Source organism: Pan troglodytes, chromosome 4 (assembly GCF_028858775.2).
Source record: "Pan troglodytes isolate AG18354 chromosome 4, NHGRI_mPanTro3-v2.0_pri, whole genome shotgun sequence".
Classification (NCBI taxonomy): domain Eukaryota; kingdom Metazoa; phylum Chordata; class Mammalia; order Primates; family Hominidae; genus Pan; species Pan troglodytes.
In genome coordinates, this window is record NC_072402.2 from 138,000,231 (window position 1) to 138,021,468 (window position 21,238).

Here is a 21,238-nt window from a genome sequence, read left to right on the forward strand (position 1 = left end):
ATATCAAGGTAGCAACATGCAGTTTCCTCTGCCAACCCCACAAAAACATCATTGTGCCTAGGTGGGTTCTTATCAAGAGAGTCCGTTATTATAGATATAAGACAAGTAAAAACAGACCAAAAAGGGCAATTAGCTATGCCCCAACACCTGGAAGGAAACTGCCTTGTCCCCTCTTCTTCATAACTAAGCCTTACCACACATATTAATAAAATCTGAAGAACTTCTTTTACTCCACTAATTATTAAGCTTATATCCTAATGTGGCCAGCCCAGATAATTTTTTTTTTTGAGACGGAGTCTCGCTCTGTTGCCCAGGCTGGAGTGCAGTGGCATGATCTTGGCTCACGGCAAGCTCCGCCTCCCAGGTTCATGCCATTCTCCTGCCTCAGCCTCCCGAGTAGCTGGGACTACAGGCGCCCACCACCACGCCTGGCTAATTTTTTCTATTTTTTAGTAGAGACAGGGTTTCACCATGTTAGCCAGGATGGTCTCGATTTCCTGACCTCGTGATCTGCCTGCCTCGGCCTCCCAAAGTGCTGGGATTACAGGCGTGAGCCACCACGCCCAGCCCAGCCCAACTGATGATCTTAGTCTTCAGTAGTAACTTGATTCTTTGTAAAACCTTACTGTATATTTACAGGAAAGAGAGCCCACATTCATGCAAAACAAGGATTAATTCCAGATCTTTTACTATAGAACCCTTCATGTCTAAAATATTCTTACTGGATCCAAGAGATGGGTGCTATTTCAGATAAGATTATGGTTTACAGAATATTTTTCTCAGAACTAACTCATATTTGTATTTGAAGAGAAGAGTTGTTTTGAACAGTACTAAGTCTCAGTAATGCTATGTAAAAACTATTCTAAAACAAGGTGCAAGAGTCACCAAATTATGTCATGACGTGTGATTTTACTGAGAAAGTCTTTTAGCCATGGAAATAATTTTTTGAGTAAAATATACATTTTTAAGTAGCACTGATAGCTGGCCAATGAGTACTATTCTCAAATAAAAGGTCATCAGACATTATCTTTATTAGTGTCTGGGAAAATTTCAAAGCTAAGATTAGAGGTCAAGTCATTACTTATGTGGCCTTTAAAAATAAAGTATCTGAACAGATACTAAATCTCTTGAGCAGAAAATAAAATTACTAGAAAGCAAGAACACTCAACAACAAAAACATGTTTTTCCATGACCACATATCCTTTGAGGTAGCTATACTGGACTGTGCCAACTTCAAAGGCCAGAGAGATTCCACCGAAGCTGGCCAACTTACTACTATAAACCTAAGGACATCTCAGCCACGCAAGTTTTAACAAGGATGAATGTTGGGTATATGCAAATGTCTACCTCAAAGAGTAGTTACACAGTAAAAATTCAAACACAAAAACTTATGGAAAGTTTGGTTTAGTCCTCAATTTAAAAAATGGCAAAGATATATTGTATGAAGACTGGAAAAGGCTCCAAGAAACATCTGATTTCTGAAAAAAAGTCTTTGGAAAACATCTTTCTTATTGTTTAAAAGGGCATTGGATTATCAGATACTATGTGAAGAGAAAGGATTTATCATGATAATATAAGTCTTATCATAAGCAAATATTATGTACACAGTTGCTCAATGTAGAGGATCTCATAGTCATTCTGCCTGATTGTTTATGGAAAGCCAAATAGTAAATAAAGAATTCTGGAGTTCAAAATGTACCAATAAGGAAAAATAAACCATGAAGAGGGAAAGTATTCTCTCATGACAAATAATATGCAGATAACATGCTTAAAATACTCAGGATTATACAACCTGAATTCGAGTTGATGCTTTGCAAAAGGCCTCTTCTTTGACCTGGAAATCAGTGCCATGTGCCTCTGCACTGTCCACTCTCAAGGACTTGTAACCTGCTATTTCACTTCCTCATTTATTTGTAATTATGCCATCTGAAAACATAATTCTGAGACTTTCGGTTTTGATTATTTGAGAAACATCAGACTCCGTTTTCTAAATCATCCTGCAGTTTGGTACAACTTCCACTTTCTTATAACTCAGTAGGAATCAAAACCATTGTTCACCTGCCCAAAACACAATCCCAGATCACTTGCACTGCTGCATTTTGGACACAATTTCCAAAGTATGGTCACCTAGACATACGCTATTCAGAAACAACAAAATGCTTATGACGAGTTCACTTTGGGTGGAAATTTTTAGAGGGTGTCTAAAAACGTATCCTATTAGCATTTAGGTTTCAGGGTATTCACAAATTAAGCAGCATAGAAAAGACATAAGAATGAGCCTATCTTCAGGAGAATGGCGTGAACCCAGGAGGTGGAGTTTGCAGTGAGCCGAGATCGTGCCACTGCACTCCAGCCTGGGCAACAGAGCGAGACTCCATCTCAAAAAAAAAAAAAAAGAATGAGCCTATCTTGCTTCTTTGCCTAACTCCACTGGTGAGGAAAGTTACTGAATTTTTACGTCGTAATTTTTAGCGTGGAAGCAAGTAGAAATAAATTGAACTTCTTTTTTTTTAATTTTTTTTTTATTGAATTTATTTCTTACTTTAATCACTTCCTTAGTAAGGAAGTGATTAAAACTTTATGGCACATCCACATTGTGGACTGTTACAGACTTCTGTTATTGGCATAATGAAGAGTAGATACCCTGAACACTCCTGATTAGAAACAAAGGATAAAAAAATTTTTTTTAACATTTTGTTGAACTAACACAAAAGGAAGGATTCCACAAAGGTCCAAAGTGAAGTGAAACTGGGAATTCAGGAATGTAAGACAGCAGTAAATTGGCTTTCATCCTGAGAGTTTATGCTGAATCCTGGAGACCTTAAGTATCCACACTGGCACAGAAACAGGATCAAAACAGGAGATAAAACCAAGGGGGCAGCCAGGCATAATGGCATGCACCTGTAGTCCTAGCTACTCAGAAAGCTGAGGTGTGAGGATTGCTTAAATCCAAGAGTTCAAGTCCAGCCCAGGCAACATAGCAATGCCCCATGTCTAAAAAAATAAATAATTTTTTTAAAAAAAGAATGACTAATTAAATAAAAAACCAAACCGAAATTTAAAAAAATATATTTTTTTTATTGACATGTAAAGGTGTCAATATAGTAAGTTAGTAAGTAAGTAAAAACTCAAGTTTAAAAAATTAGCACGTCAGCCAGGCGTGGTGGTTCACACCTGCAATCCCTGCACTTTAGGAGGCCGAGGTGAGTGGGTCACTTGAGTTCAGGAGTTAGAGACCCACCTGGCCAACATGGTGAAACTCCATCTCTACTAAAAATACAAAAAAATTAGCCGGTGTGGTGGTGGGTGCCTGTAATCCCAGCTACTCGAGAGGCTGAGACAGGAAAATCACTTGAACCCAGGAGACGGAGGTTGCAGTGAGCCAAGATCGTACCATTGCACTCCAGCCTGGGTGACAGAGTGAGACTCTGTCTCAAAAAAAAAAAAAAAAGAAAAGAAAAAAGAAAAATCAGCATGTCATTCCATTTTCAAGATGAAAAAATATGTAAAATAAAAAAGGATTTACACAAAGATGAAATGGGACTGGAAAAGAAAGAGAGAGCTTTTTAAAATTCATTGCTCGAAAAATGTTTCCTCTTGAATCCTCAATTTTTTTTAGGGGGGGGGGCAGGGGAGACAGTCTTGCTCTGTTGCCCAGGCTGGAGTACAGTGATGCCACCTCAGCTCACTGCAAACTACGCCTCCAGGGTTCAAGCAATTCTCGTGCCTCAGCCTCTGGAGTAGCTAGGATTATGGGTGCCTGCCACCACACCCAGTTAATTTTTGTATTTTAGTAGTGATAGGAGGTTACCATGTTGTCCAGGCTAGTCTCGAACTCCTGACCTCAGGTGATCCAACCGCCTCAGCCTCCCAAAGAGCTGGGATTATAGGAGTGAGCCACCATGCCCGGCCAAAGTTTTCTAAGTATGTAAAAAATTACCAAGTACAAAAATAAGACCTAGTCAGGTTAAATACCTTGCCCAGCTTGTATGTATTAGATTAGAACACTTGGTCTTTTTCGTACCATATTATAGTGGCTCTAATGTAAGTTATTATAAATATGTGTGTATGTGAATATATGTATACAAATAATCCAATCAACCTTGGATTAACTAATTGGTTACATTTGTTTCTCACAGGAGATACAGGCAAACAATTCTGAAATTGCTTTATATGTGTATGGGGATAAATAAATAAGTAAATGGACACTGGATGGTAGGAGCCGGGTTTCTCATATGAGAGAGAAGTTACAGATACGCAAGAAAGGAAGGCTAAAATGAACCCTGTGGTATCGAAGAGTCGGAGATATCAGTATAAACTCACATTCAGCTTAGTATGTGTACAGTGATGAATAGACACAGAAACAACTGTAGATATGTACATACACATGAATTAGTAGCATATATACACATATTATCTATTGCTAGTCACCAGAGGGCCTAGAAACGGTAACACCTCAGTAGTAACAAATAAACCCAGTGACCAGATATAGATTTCTAAATAACCACTCTCCAATAAAAGGAATCAGGAACCACAGCTTCTTGGAAAAATGACCAACTATAGGGCTCGGCAGGGAAAATACAAGATGAACCTGGAGCATACTGCAGTATGAGAAGGTCAGGAAGTACTGTAAAAACAAAAAGCTAAAGAAAAGACAAGCCACAGATGGAAGAAAATATTTGCAAAACACATATCTGCTAAAGGATTTGCATCTAAATTATGCAAAGAACTCTTAAAATTCAACAATAAGAAAACAAACGACCATATTTAAAACAGGCAAAAGATCTGACAGACACCTCACCAAAGATAACACAGATGGCAAATAAGCAAGTGAAAAGATATTCAACATCATATGTTATTAGGGAACTATAAAATAAAATTATGAGATACTGCCACACACCTAGTATAATGGATAAAATCCCAAACACTGAGAACACCATATGCCGATGAAGCTGTGAAGCAACAGAAACTCTCATCCACTGATGGTGGGAATGCAAAAATGGTACAGCCCACTTTGGAAGACAGTTTGGCAGCTTCTTACAAAGCTTAACAGATGATCAATCAAATGCAGTCCATTATCCAAATGAGTTGAAAACTTCCATGCACATGTGCAAATGTTTACAGCTGCTTCATTTGTAACCGCCAAAACTTGGAACCAACCAAAATATTCTTCAATAAGTGAATGGATAAACTGTCAGTACATCCATACAATATTCGACGACAAAACGAAATGAGGTATCAAGTCACAAAGACACAGAGGAGCCTTAAATGCATATTGCTAAGTCGAAGAAACCAGTATAGTATGAAAGGCTATATACTGCATCATTCCAACTATATGAGATTTCGGAAAACGCAAAACTATATATAGAAACAGTAAAAAGGTCAGAGGTCACCAGGGAAGACAGTGGGGAAGGAAGGGGAAGAAGAGAACAGGTGGAGCACAAGGAATTTGGGGGACAGTGAAACTATACTGTATGATAACACAAAGAGTGACCCCTAATGTAAACTATGGATCTTAGTTAACAATAATTTATCAATATGTTTTCATCAATTGTAACAAATGTACCACACTAATGCCAGATGTTAATAAGAGAAGAAACAGTGTGGGAGAGAGTGGAAAGGGAGTGAGAGCTTGCTGTTCTTTCTGCTCAATTTTTCCGTACTACTAAAACTACTATAAAAAAATAAAGTTGCTGGCCGTGCACGGTGGCTCATGCCTGTAATCCCAGCACTTGGGGAGGCCAAGGCGGGCAGATCACCTGAGGTCCGTAGTTCGAGACCAGCCTGGACAACATGACAAAACCCCGTCTCTACTAAAAATAAAAAAAATGAGCCAGACATGGTGGCGGGTACCTGTAGTTCCAGGTACTCGGGAGGCTGAGGCAAAGAATTGCTTGAACCCAGAAGGCGGAGTTTGCAGTGAGCCCAGATCACACCACTGCACTCCAGCCTAGGCGACAGAGGGAGACTCTGTCTCAAAAAATAATAATAATAGTTGCCAGGCGCAGTGGCTCACGCCTGTAATCCCAGCACTTTGGGAGGCTGAGGTGAGGGGATCACTTGAGTCCAGGAGTTCAAGACCAGCATGGGCAACATGACAAACTCCCATCTATACAAAAAAATTTTTAAATTAGCTGGGTTTGGTGGCACATGCCTGTAATCCCAACTATTTGGGAGGCTGAGGTAGAGAACTGCTTGAGCCCAGGAGGTCAAGGGTGCAGTAAGCCACAATCACACTACTGCATTTCTAGACTGGGAGAAGGAAAAAAAAAAAAAAAAAGGAGTAAATCTCAAAGAGCTCCCAATGGTCAAAGCAGAATTATTTGAGCAACAAAATAAATAATGTAGTACTAGATTATAACACAGACATACAGCACCTGGACCCTGTCATACCTAGACAAAAGCAATCTACAGATCACTGTATGCTCAAATCTAACTCTGAGGGATGCTGCTGCTTCATCTCTGTACTATGCTATCCATGTTTCCCTCATTAACTACTGTATCCATAAATCCCTCCTTCCTCTTTCTTCTCCAGTGCCCATACTACAAGCACTATGCAAGGCTCTCTGCCAAACAATCTCTACCCAAAGTCCCTAGGAGAACTCATTTATTTTCAAGGCCTCAACTTAGCTAATAACCCTCAAAATAATGTCAACCACTATCACCTGCACCATGCATGTTCAGCATCTATGGTCACTTCTACTTGTATGTTCCATATCACCTCAAATTCAACATGGCCCAAATTAAACTCATTTTATCAACCCATACCAACATTCCCTACAAGCAGTTTCACCATCTCGACTTCAGCTTCCATCAATATCACCACATGCAAGTCCCAAAACGGCAGATATCCTCCTTATATTTCTAATTTATCACTTTCTCTCATACTGACCCTTCACCTCACTATTCCACTTCCACCACCTTAATTTATGCTCTTATTACTAACCTCCTGAATAGCTTCCTGCCTGCCTATGCTCCCAGACTAAACTCTGCCTAATTCATCCTAAATATATCAACGGTTTTCATATAGCTAGCCCTCAGTTATTGATCACTATAATGACTGTTGATGACTTTGGCAGACATTATTGTTTATCCCATATCCATTTCCTTTTCTTTGTTGATTGAGCCCCAATTTTGTTTCGGTACTCTCTATTTTCCCAAGTAAATCAGAGAATTGAGTTCTAGGCTGAATCTTGATTGGTCTTACCCAATCATTGCAGTTGCATCCCCCAAGATTTAAGCCTAAGCATGTGACTCAGTTTCTGTCATGAAATATAAGTGGGAGACCATTAGAAGACTTCTGGAAAGGTGCTCCCATGAAGGTGACACCAGAAAACATGGCACTTTCTCACTCTGGTTGTTGTCATGCCTCAATAAAATCCCTGGAATTCCTGTAGCCAAGCTGATGACGAAGCTAGCAAGCACAGGGAGAAGGGCAGGGCCAGCGTACCGAAATAAGTGGAACTGAAGCCCAGCATACGGCCCCTGAGGAGGCCTGACCTATATGACATGAGTAAATCTCAGAAGCATTACACTCAGTGAAAGTACATACTATAATGACTCCATTTATATATTGCATCTATATAAAGTTCTAAAACAGAAAAAATTAATCTACAGTCATAGAAATCACATTAGCAGCAGCCTGGAGCCAGGATTAAGGAAGGAGAGGATTCAGTTGAAAGAAGCAAGAAAGAAATTTTTAGAGTGATGAAAATGTTCTTTATCGTGACTGGGGTGGTGGTTACATTTGTCAAAATTCACCCAACTGTACTCCTAAAATGAATGCATTTTATTCTATATAAGTTAGAACTCAATAATGCTGATTCTTTAAGAAAGACATCTGATACCATAGAGGGTAGAAGAAGGGAAAAAATGAAAGACAATTAGTATCATTGTCCCCAGATGGTGAGGTACGATGAAGAAAAATAAAGCCAACAAGGGGCAAATAAGTGTGGGTGCTGGTTAGGTGTATACTTTTAAATAGGATGGTCATGAAAGGCCTCATTGCCTCTTTAGAAACGACCTGAAGGAAGAGAAAGGGTAAGCCATGGAGACACCTGGAAGAAGGCTTCAGGCAGAGAAACTGGCAAGTGCAAAAGACTTTGTCTTTTTCACTGATGAAATGGGAGGCCATTTGACTACAGTGATCTTGACTTACATTTTAAAAGGATTACTCTGGCTGATCAGTTGAAAACAGACTATAAAGGGTTAAGGACAGAAGCAAGGAGCCTAGTTAGGAAGCAACTGCCATAAACCAATGGTAAATTAGACCAGGGTGGTGGTAAGTAGAAGTCTTCAGATTCTGAACAAAATTTAAAGATAGAGTCAACAGTATTTGCTAATGAGCTGAATATAAGATTGAAAGAGAGGGGCCAAGGGTGACTCCAAGATTTGGAAGAATTTGAAGCGTGGAAAAGCCACTTAGTAATACTGAGAGAGGAGATGGTTTGTTTATAAACAGCAAAAATTTTATTTTGGCCAAGCTAATTCTGAGATGCCTATTAGACCATCACATGAAGATGTAAAGTAGGCAGCTGAATATACAAGTCTGGAGTTCAGAGAAGGGGTCTAAGTTAAAGATAAAAAATCTGGGAGTTGTCAGTATATAAAAATGCATTTAGAGATACTCCTGGATGAGATTATTAAGAGACTGAGTACATATAGACAAAAAAAAGAAAAAAAAATCCAAGGGCTAAGGACAAAGTAAATTTAATATTTACAAATGCAAAAGAAATGAAGACAGTAAAGGAAGCTGAAAACGAATGGACAGTGAGGTGGGAGGAATATCAAGAAGTGGTGTCCTGCAAGCCAAGGTAAGAACGTGCTTCAAGGAAGAAAGGTCAACAGGACCAAATGGTACTGATAGGTCAAATAAGATGAGGACTGAGAACTCACTGGAATTACTGGAGAATCACTGTCCCTTCCAGAACCCAATCCCATACAAGCGTTCCTTGTTCTAGTAGAGTAACACACACTGCTATGTTCAATTTTTACTAATTAAAAATTACTGCCTATTTTTAAATCAAAACTATTACTCCTGAAATGGAAGCAGTAGTATGTTAATCTATTTTAAACATGATGTTTATTTCGGGTTACTATTTGGTATTCTAAGTATTCTGGTAAGCAAGCACCTCTGATGTTTACCACTTTTACTCTGGCTTCATCAAACCCCAAACATTCCACGTATAGGCAGTGAGTTATTCCATAACTTTTTCCAAGATATGATCTTTATTTTACTAGTAAGTTAAAATATAGCAATAGATAAAATATTTTTAAATTACTATCCAATGAGTATTAGAGGACAGACAGAGAGCAGAGTACTCCTTGTACAAAAGCAGAATGTCATAGAGAAATATAAATATACTTTGGCACAAATGCCAAAGTCTCAGTCAGACACACACATACAGGATGCATATTGTGATCCAAATCTTTTTACTCTGAGCCAGTGTAAAGGTTGGGCTTAGGGCAGTCATGCTCTTATCTATTTAAAGATACATTTTTGATACTAGACTCCTGTTGCTGTACCAATTTTGGTATCAGAATACTTCAAGTTCTCTTCAAAGCGAAAAGGATAGTAGCTTCCAAGTAATGTAGTTCATTTCAAGACAACTGATCTACTGCAAAACAAGAGTTGGTAATAAGAGTTCCTGGCCAGGACAATGAAGTAACATTCTCCCAGACAGGTCCATTTGAACTTAAATTATATAAATGAAATAAGGATACACTCTTCACAAAAGCATGGGCACTAATGGTACATGTAACACACTAGTAATCCTAAGTATTTCATCAGAGTAAAGCATATTTGCAGTTAACAGCAATTTCTGATATTATAAATAAAAAAGAATGACAAAAGGCATTACCAAGTGTGTGTTCATATATATGAACTGACTCACCTTCTAAGTCAATATTTTTCTGAGCTCCTTCTTGGATATTTCATTAAGCAGATTATGTTCCTTGACATGAACATTTCAGTCCTCTTTCTCAGATTAGATAGTAAGTTATTCCTAACTTTGCACTATGAGATAAGTGGCAGCTAAAATCTGAAAATTCTTGGTATGGCTTAAAATTGACTGTTTTCAGAGAAATTCAGCTAATTAAGTCAGTTACAGCACACAATTCCTCAGTGACAAAGTTAACAGTTCAAGACTGCTGCTACCTTAATATTTTTACATAGGAACAGCAAGCAAATGGTACTTTTCACCTTTCACTCAGTTGCTTATCATTGACTGGAAAACACTGTAGTATCCCGCAAATGACTGCTACTTTTCATACAACAAAGGTTGATTTTGTTTAATCCTTTGTCAGTTAAAAAAAAAAAAAAAAGGCCAGGTCTTTTGATGTCAGGAAATGCAGAAGCAAGCAAAGTCCACCAAGTAGCTAAATGAATCAATTACATTTATGTTTTTAAAACAGGTCCAAAGCCTAAAATAAGTAACCCCATAGCAAGTTTATTTTAGTATGTTTGTACTCTCTAAGATAACAGACTTTTCCCTTTTTTAACAATAGACATCTAATTAGCATAACATTTTCAAAATTAATTTCCTGTGTTTTGGTGAGAATCTTTAGACTCTGGGGCATATGGGAGGGGAAGCAGGGAAAGAATTATTAAAAAGTACTCGTCTGCAGAAGAAACAGGACTATGTAATTCTTACACAAATGTTTGTTAACTCCCTCTGGCACAAAAACAGTGATGTCATTCTAGACAGCAGTAGAGCAGAGTTATAATGAACATCAAGTTTTTAAATCACTGACAACTTAAGGAAATTAAGAATATGACTTAAAAATCTCCTCTCCCCAGAGTACTAAATCTGTGCAAGAGGAATGTGTGCCCATCTGGGGTTATATACATATTCAGCGTCAACAAAACTTAAGTCATTTTTCCCTGCACAACAGGAAAAGTTGTTGTTGTTTTCCCTTAGAACTCTGGGCAATGAAAGCCATGACTTTAAATGGCTCTGTATAAAAACACAAGAAGGGTGGGTCATGTTCTATTAGTAAAAGCAGCTGAACACCAAGAACTTCTCTTTCTTCAAGTAAAATCTAAAAAGTAATCTCATCTTACTTTTGACAACTATCTTTGCTTCACTTTCTCTAAAATACAGATTAATACCTTTAAAGAGGGTATAAAATGAATTTATAAATTGGCATTTGCAATGTGACTCTCACACCAAAAGTAATCTCACACATTATTTTTTCCCCTGTAGTATGCACTAAATAAAATATCCAAATTTGATTCTGCTGAGAGCAACAATATAAACTATTTTCACTGTAATATCAACAGTATTCATCAACAATATCAATAATATTTACTATACTAAGATTTTTTAAATTTCATTTCCTAATCTCTTAGCAATAAAATATAGTATGACCATTTCTTCAGTTTTAAAATTACCTGAAATTGACTGGAAGACCAACTCTATAGCTACATGAAATTGTAAAAGGGCTGCAAAACTTGAAGCAGTATGAGCATACCCCTTTCTATTAACATTTAACATAACTAAGGGATGCTGCATATATTTCATCCCACCTTTACTAAATGCCACGATTCAAATTATAGGTCAACATCCAAACTAACAAATACAATCACAACAAAACCAACATAACATTCTAAACAAAGGGCAGTTCAGCCAAGCTGTCATAAAGAGTTCAGATTTCTACAACCTAAACAGTTGAAAAACTGCTTAACTATTTAGATTTTTTTTTAATTGTTACCTATCAGGAATACACCTACTGTTTCACTTTCTACTTATGCCACATTTATCTTAAGTTTTACACTTCTGGATCTTTCAACCGTTAGAGATCAACCATTAAATTACTTCAACAAGTAGAAATAGTAACACCGCTCCCAAACAGCAATTTTTGCATTGCTAGACACTTATCTAGTTGGCAGATTTATACCATTGTTCATTCTTAGTTCCTTAAATGTAAAAAATACCCACAGAATGGTAGCATACCTCTAAATTAGTTTAAATATGGTACAAAGTTATTTTTAGTTAGGTTCAAGTTTTAAAAAGGCACTAATTGTTCTTTTTAAAGGCTAATCTACTCAAGTTCCTCATATTAAAAAAAAAGTTAATTTGTCTCTTTTGGAAAAAAGAAATGTTATTTATGTAATGCTCAAGCAAAAAGGGTGTTCAAATAATAGATCTGACATCAAATCAGGGTTAGGATCATACTTATTGTTCATAAAAGTAAGTTTGACATTTATTCTAATGATGGTCCTTTCAAACACTAGTATGGTTAAATGTCATTTATATGCACTTTCAAATATAATTCTTATTTAAAAAATACTCCTATCCTCTACTATGCAAAGTAGAAAAGGAAGAAAACCCCCACAAGCAATTATAAACATTTTTATCCATGAAAAAATATATACAAGAAATATTCACATAACATTTAAGATTTGCCTATTCCCTCCTTGCATGCTAGAAAGATGCAAAGACAAACACTTCCAAATATTCAGACAGATCATTCCCCAGTTGTAACTTTCATCATAGTTCTCAAAGCAGTATGGTGAGGTCAGCTCACAAACAGCTTAAGTAGCAAAACTAGAAATTGGTGGTAGTAGTATCAGGCTACATAACAGCCTCTCTAAAGAAGATGAAGTAAGAGAACTAAAATGTGCTGGCAACACGCCAAAAGACTGGATGGAATATAGCTTTGAGCAACAAATACTCAGAGCTTACAGTATATAGCAATTCATCATCTCTTATCCTGTAGCTTGACTTTCCTTGTTTTAAACCAAAAATAGTCATGTATAAGAGGTATTTAACACTACAAAATGTGTCCATACTTATGAAATGAAAGATATCTGGGTCTGCAATGATTTGTTTAACTAAATACATACCCTAAAAAAAAAAAAAATCTGACTTACATTCTGTGTGAAGATGAGGAAGGTAAAATGGATAAAAATACATTGATATTATTATGCATAAAATAGCCTTTATTCTCTAAGGATTATACTACCCTCAAGCATAATCTTTAAGGTTTGGGTTTTCTATATTTTTAGTTCTGAGTATCTCTTCAACTGGCTGGTATTTAGAATTAGACAACCTTCTCAATATATTTAATGAAGAATTAATCCTGTCAGATCAGAGGACGTGATTTTGGTCAGATATAATTTTTTTGACCTTAGTCAAAATATATGTTACTTTTATAATTTCATCTTACATGGATCATATATTAAAATAGGATAATAAACTCATTCTTAAGTCTCTAACACTTTCTAAAATACTTTTTTTTCTAAGAAACCAAAAGAAAAAAGTTATTTTAGGCCAGAAAAAAGAATCAGATTCAATTCAAATCAATACACATTTAATAGCTATTTTGTGCCAGACATTATACTGAGAATGAGGAAACAAAGATAATATATATACATGGTCTCCCAGAGCTGACAATCTGGCTGGGAAGACCGACCCATTTAAACACACCTACACACTCAATGTGCTTTACTAGCTGTAGGAACAAAAGCCCTACTATCGCCAAGGAAAGAGTGAATGAGTCTGCCCCAGGGGCTGGAAAAATCTTCAGAGGCAAAGTAAGAGTAGAGCTATGTCTTGAAGGATAAGAATTTCACAAGGAAAAGAGGAATATTGCAGCCAAGGACAATGTTATTCGCCAAAGACTGAGCAAAAGCAAAAAAGCACAAAAACATAACATGTGTGAGGAAACCTATGTGGCAAGGGTAGGATAACAATTTCTAGTACATGTGCTACTACTCTTCTACCCTCACTGTGTAACAGACATCACTAATCAATTAAAGCATGTTTAAAACCCATTTGACATCTCAAAATTCTTCTCAACATATAACACAAACTAGTAGAAGGAGGTAGGTCCATGAGATGAAATATACATGCTATCCTAACCCTGGAAAAAGAAAGTGGTGGGACCTGAGGCAAAGGGTAAATTAAGAACAGATTATGAATAACCATGAATGCAAGGCCAACAAGTTTAGATTTTATCCTGTGGACAACAGAGGATGAACAAAGGACTTTAGGAAGAATATTGATGTGATTAATTCTGAAAGATATGTGAAGAATGGATTTGGACAGACAGAATGAAGGCAGGAAGAAAGAACAGTTAAGATGCTATCATAAAAGTCCAGGCAAGAAGCAATGAGACCTGAATTTCAGCAATGGGAAAATCTACTGCATGTTCTGAAAGAAAAATGAAGTTTTGGATTTTATTATAACCATTTTATTACGGTTTTAAAATGAAAATTTGGGAAAAAGTAATATTCTAGTCAGAATTCCCAAATAACACTCAAAATGGAAAAGAAAAAACAAAGTAAGGTAAAGACTAGAATTAAAGAAGTGAATCACAATGATACCCAAAATTACTCGACTATAAATTCAGAAATAGATATCTCAGGTTTAGCATCAAGAAAGAGAACATCCTCATGACCAGACTAATACTCAGCAAGTCTTTTCTTCCTCTCAGGGCACTAATACGCTAGCCAAACAACAAACGCTATTCACCTTACATGCCCCTACAATACAGGGTCAAACTCATACTCCCGGTGAGATGCAGACAGCACTAAAGTCAAATTTAAAACAGAAGTCTGAAATCATGTAGAAGCTCAACTTTATCCAAACATTTAAAACTCCACACTTCTTTTAAGAAACATAATTTATATGAAATAAACCTTCTGGAAATAATACCATTCTACTATTTATTAATTCATATCCTAGCCCTTAAACTCCAAAATTCTTGGTATGGAAAACAACTTATCTGTAGCACTTTGGAAAATATGTACAAAAAACAACTCTCCTAACACTTCTGCAGAACGTTTAATAAATGAAACTATTCTAATTAAAAATTAAAACTTCACTGTAGCTCAAAAGCCCAAAGGGAGTAAAACGGTTTTTCTATTTTGAAAAAGGAATTCTTTAGCTATTGCAAACAAAGGCTAGCGCAGTGATGTGAAATCCAAGTACAACATGTTAATAAAGCTGGCATTACTGTTTTAAGACCTAAGGATATTCACATTAAGGATAAAATTATCCTGTAGTGAATGCCAACAATGCATTTCATACTACACAGACACATATTCAAGGGTTCTACTTTGTTCCAATTCTTTTGTGTCCCAGTAACAAACTCTCAAATTGGGATCCTTATCCTCTTAAACTAAAATGAAATATATGAGCTTGGACATAAAATTTACTTGTGCTATATTATTCATTCTGACAAAGCAAATCAGATGAACAATTTAACATAATCTAATTCTGAACCACAAAGATATGGATTAGTCAGTGATGAGCAGGTCTACTTCTCATGATGTCATTCCAAAGTCATTATTAAATTTTACACATGTTATTCTTTCTTCAAATCAATCACAAAACAAGTCATCCCAAGACTGAGGTCAAATTCCATTCTAACTAAAAGATCTCCAAATCTGAAGTAATGGTCTACTTACTAAGTAATACTCAAAGACCAAATTCCAGAAAAACCCTCCTCCTGTACCTCCCCCCAACTTAAAAAAAAAAAAAATCAGTCTTCTCCTTTTAGCTCACTGTAATGGAATGTGACCTGTACTTAAGGGCTTTTCCATTCCTTTTTTTCTGCTTACAGAATATGAAGCAGACCTATTCTCTCTCACAAGGGCAATATGCTTTTAAAAGAAAAAAAAGTGAAATGTACGAAGTTAATAATGTATTAATTAGAACAAACAAAAGTAAAATAATTTACTAGATTTCTCACATGTGAGTTGTCCTCCTATTAGAACAATGCATGACACTTAGAATGAGTGTATTTTTTACTGTTTTTTTTTTGAGGCAGAGTTTCACTCTTGTTGCCCAGGCTGGAGTGTAATGGCGCAATCTCGGCTCACTGCAACCTCCACCTCCTGGGTTCGAGCAGTTCTCCTGCCTCAGCCTCGTAACTGGGATTACAGGTGTGCGCCACCATGCCTCGCTAATTTTTGTATTTTTAGTAGAGATGGGGTTTCACCATGTTGGCCAGGCTGGTCTCAAACCCCTAACCTCAGGGGATCCACCCACCTTGGCCTCCCGCAGTGCTGAGATTACAGGCATGAGCCACTATGCCTGGCCAGAATGAGTGTATTTAAATGACAATTGAATCTTTATTTTTATTTTACAACACTGATCAGACATCTGAAAGATTTATGATTTGTATCACTCCTAATAAATTAAGCAGGGAAGAGGAGGTTAAAACTGCACCTACTTAAATAAATCTTCTTCACATACAATATAATAGTGCTATAAACATTTTCCATGACAAATCATTTTTATTACTGAACTTACACTTAAGTACCTAATCATAGACAGAACAGGAAAGTAAGCACTTAAGAAATGTACTTCGAGGCCAGGGGCGGTGGCTCACGCCTGTAATCCCAGCACTGTGGGAGGCCAAGGCGGGCGGATCAAGAGGAGAGATTGAGACCATCCTGGCCAACACGGTAAAACCCCATTTCTACTAAAAATACAAAAATTAGCCGGGCGTGGTAGCATGCGCCTGTAGTCCCAGCTACTCAGGAGGCTGAGGCAGAATTGTTTGAACCCAAGAGGCGGAGGTTGCAGTGAGCCAGAATCACACCACTGCACTCTAGCCTGGCAACAGAGCGAGACTCTGTCTCAAAAAAAAAAAAAAAAAAAAAAATGTACTTTAAAGTCTAAACTTAAACACTTTAATTAATCTACCTGAAGTTCAGCTCCTCATTTTAAAAAAAGAAAGCATTTAATTAGATAATCTTTCAAGTTATTTCTAAGATACTTTAACCTGCCGGGTGTGGTGACTCATATCTGTAATCCAGCACTTTGGGAGGCTGAGGTGGGCGGATCAGGAGGTCAGGAGTTCCAGACCATCCTGGCAAATATGGTAAAACCCCGTCTCTACTAAAAACACAAAAATTAGCAGGGCGTGGTGGCACGCGCCCGTAATCCCAGTCACTCAGGAGGCTGAAGCAGGGGAATCGCTTGAACCCAGGAGACGGAGATTGCAGTGAGCCAAGATCGGGCCATTGCACTCCAGCCTGGGCGATATAGCGAAACTCCGTCTCAAAAAAAAAAAGATACTTACTTTAAACCAAAGTTTCTTTTGTTTTGAGACAGAGTCTAGCTCTGCTGCCCAGGCTGGAGTGCAGTGGCATGATTTCAGCTCACTGCAACCTCCACCTCCGGGGTTCAAGCGACTCTCCTGCCTCAGCCTCCCAAGTAGCCGAGACTACAGGCAAGTGCCACCATGCTCAGCTAATCTTTGTATTTGTGGTAGATACAGGGTTCCACCATACTGGCCAACAGGCTGCCCTCAAGTGATCCACTCGCCTTGACCTCCCAAAGTGCCAGGATTACAGGCATGAGCCACCACTCCTGGCCTAACCCAAGTTTTAAGATGAACAAATTCTATTTAACTCGGACAAAAGCACTCCCAAAATAACTCCATTAAGGACACATTTTACTTACATTCTTCCTACACCTTCATACATGTTAGTCTCATCTACCAAAGTCATGATCTCTGTATCTGTAAGATGTGCATGCTTTTTCGTTCTGTTTAGCTGTTCAATCTGTATGTCTGCGAGCTTCACCTTCTGTTGAGTGTCAATAACTTTGGCTTGAAGCTCTGTGAAGGCCTAATAAAAACAAGTCCATGATTTAGTAGGTAAAACATTTTACAGGAAACATTTACGTCAAATCCAAATATATTAAAACAAAATATGCTAGCCAGAGACAAAGCTGTGAAATTTACCAAACATCAATAAAAGTCAACATAACTGTAAACAATCAAGTCACCATACTAAATACTGAATTTACAATCATCAGAAGATACAATCAGTGTGAAGCAAATCAAATGCACATTAAGTAATAACCATATTAAGTAGCAAGTACTCAAGGAGTAGTAAAAGAAATAAATGCAATAGTCAAGGATGAAACCCAGAGATTCAAAACAAGAACCATAAAAGTAATAACTCACTACATTTGTATTGCACAATTAGGTTTCAAAGCACTTTCTCACATTAGTTTGAAATATTAACATGGGAATATTAAGATAAGAATATTAATGAGGAAATATAATAAATATCTCATTTATGCCTCTCAATAATTCCATGAGTTAGCATTGGCAGTCTCATCATCCACAATTTACAAATTAAGTAACCAAATGAGTTAAGAGATAAAAGTGGCTTGCACAAGGTTGAACAACTACTAGGGGGGAAGGCAGGTGTTATTTAAATCCATTTCTTCTAACCCCTTAGTTCAGCAATCTTTCCATTCCACTGTCTATAGTAATATTCATAATATGAACATTTTTAGGAGGAAGACCAAAAAAGAGAGTGAGAAAAAATGCAAAGCACTGGCAAAAGAATTGCATCATGATCTTCATCCACAGATACCAGGCCAAATTTGACCCTTGCGTACACTTACTTAACTGGAAGATAAACAGTTCTTGGATACTTTTGTTGAAGTGCCTGGAATGACTTTCACATGCTGTTAAATTTGTGCCTTAATAACATCTGTGACTGCAATGCACAGCAAAGGCTACTACATAATTTTTATTGTGACCTTGTTTTCACCTACTAGTAAGGTTTTGAAAGATTTACTTTGGGGAAGGGGAGGGGCCTGAAATTTCCTATTTGTCTCCACCCAAAAAAAGGACCCTGTAAAAACATTAGAAGATAAAACCTTTAAACAAGTTTTTTAATTAATTGGTTATCAAAATTATTCAGTTTAAGTTTGTAATCATTTTCTTAGTTTGCATTCACCGCCCGCAAGTTTCAAATGTAGCAATAAATTCAAAAGTACCGGGAGGCAAATCCATTCACTAAACCCTGATTTAAATCGGTACTTTTAACAGAAGAAAAGGTAAATTTTTAGAATGCACAATTTTGTTTTGAAATGTAAAATTCCAGGTATCATCTGACTGCTCTGTACAGCTTGCTAAGGAAGCTAGTATACCATTAAAGATGAGCTAGTATACTGTTAAAGATTAGAGACTCCACCTAAGAGCTAAATTTACAAGATTCAAGACAAGAAGAACAAAAGCAAGACACAAACACATAATATCCTCAGAACACTAACAAAAGCTTCATTTGTTAGAAGCAACAGCTATTTCGGCTGTCCTATTTCTTTTACACAAGTTGACCACAGGCAGTCTTAACTAAGATGTTGCTCATCTGAAGAACCCAAAATAGTGGTCAAAAAAGTGTGAGATAAGACAGAGAATACTGGATTCTAGTCCCAACTTCTGACAGACTTTTCTGGCACTGGTTCCTTTTCCAGAAAAGTAGATTTAAAATAGATAAATTCTAGGGTCCTTTCCAATCCACCCCACCGCACAAAGCATACTGGTTTGGAGTCATTAGTGGTGTTAGAATGCTGATCATTCTTAGATAGCAAAAATCTGAATAACAACACATTTATAAGCAACTGAGGAAAGCAGGAAACCCAATTCCTTCCGATACCGGTTTTATTTGGAAAACTTTACTGGTTTTGTTTTGTTTTTGACAATTCCTTCAAAAGAAGGAGGTTTTGTTTTGTTTTGTTTTGTTTTGTTTGACGAGTCCTTCAAAAGAAGTGGAGGGGGGAGTGCAAAATCCTGAAATGAACATTGCTGCTACAATGCCTGGTTTTCCGAACTGTAGATATTGCAACTTTCAAGGTACAGAACCGAATAAATGGCCTAAAAACAAAGGTTGGACTTGGAGTTTTTCAAAGCAAATGAGGCAGAATTACGGATGCCACAGCTCAGGCAAAGGGTCCGAAGGGACCCCCATTTGAAATGCTCTCTTTAGTTCTTACTATGAAAGTGAGTCCCTGAAGCCTCCAAACGCAACGAAATGTCTCTGGAGCTCAGAAAGACTGGACAAGCCCCAGATAGGCCCGCAGACTTACCCCACCCAGACCAACCGGCTCCTACCCAGCAAGAGCCGCTCGCCCCCCACCCCGTTTATGGAAACCCAGTGAGGCCTTAGGACTCTGGGAAACCATTCCCTAGTCCACTGGACCCTCCTTCCTTCTGCAAGGCTCGTGCCTCACTTGATATTCTTGTCTATAGTCCCCTCAACCTCCAAAAAGAAGACCTCCGCCTGCCAAAGACCCTCTTTTACCTTCTTCAGCTCTAGATCCACGGGGGCGGCCATCTTGGTGCACTGTATGCGCCTGCGCAGTGGGAGTTGGACTGAAATAGGGTGGGGGAAGGGCGCGTCTTACTTTGTGCGCAGGTCTTTCTTCTGCGCTTGCGCATGAGTTGGACTAACCGGGCTTCTTATCTTTCTCTGAGAATTGACTCCTGAAATATTTGGGTTTCGGATTCCGTGTCTTCACTACCTGACCGGTCAGGTCTGGCTTGCTCCTCCATATCTTCCAGACATAGCCCAACGCGCAGATTTTCCATGTGGCTTTAAGCAGTTTGCCAGCTAGCTTAATATGTGCTGCTAAATTGAGATGTATGTGGATGAGGTCAAACCCTCATCAGTCGCTGTGCTGTCAGGGATGAGTAAGAGTAAGTCCAGAACCTCAGGCATGACAGTTTGGGAAAGACTATTGGAAAGCTTGTCTGAAGTGTTCTTTCCAAAACGAACTTATTACTTCCAAAAGCTTCCCAAAGACCTTCTAGGCACAGTGGTTCTCAAGAGAGGCTGAATACGTTTGTTTAAAAAAAAATGCAGGTTCTCTGGGTCTCTGGGTACGTTTGAGATGATCTCAAACGTACTCAGAATCTTTGAGAATGGGGTTTGGAAATTTGCACTTTTGCAGACTACCCCAGTGACCTAATGGTGCAACTCCTCCGCGGATCACTTTTTTGAGAATCTCTGCCATAAAAGGACCTGGCATTTGAACCAGAATAGATAATAATTGACTTTTGGAAATGGAAAAAAAAGTTTACCTACTCTAAAAACTATTATGCTAAGAGAAAGTGCTACATAAATAATTAGGAAATTTATTTTATTTTTTAAAAAAAGAAAGAGAGAAAGAAAACAAACTGTTAGGGAGATGAAAGGGCAGGGAATTTGGAACCAGCCTAATCTAGATTCAAGGCTTGGTCTGCCTTTAGCCTATGTCTGGTTCCATTTACTAATTGTGTGACTTTGAGCAAGTCACTTGGATATTTTGTGGGTTTTTTTTTTTTTTGTACGTTTGTTTGTTTTTTGAGACAGGATCTTGCTCTGTCACCCAGGCTCGAGTGCAATGGTGCAATCACGACTCACTCCAGCCTCTACCTCCCGCGCTCAAGCGATCCTCCCACCTCAGCCTCGTGAGTAGCGCTGGGACTACAGGCGCGCGCC

The 21,238-nt window shown here is 37.9% G+C and overlaps 1 protein-coding gene across 1 annotated transcript in view; it reads right to left on the minus strand.

The window, feature by feature from the left end:
- The window catches only part of PFDN1 (prefoldin subunit 1), a 58,229-nt gene extending 37,877 nt beyond the window's left edge, over positions 1 to 20,352 (minus strand). Inside the window, exons 1-2 of the mRNA XM_517971.7 lie at positions 20,060 to 20,352; positions 17,421 to 17,587 (exon numbers count right to left, since the gene is read on the minus strand). Coding sequence (XP_517971.1) covers positions 17,421 to 17,587; positions 20,060 to 20,092 — 200 coding nt within the window. The 5' untranslated portion in view covers positions 20,093 to 20,352. The remainder of the gene's footprint in view (positions 1 to 17,420; positions 17,588 to 20,059) is intronic.
- Between the last annotated feature and the right edge of the window lie 886 nt (positions 20,353 to 21,238).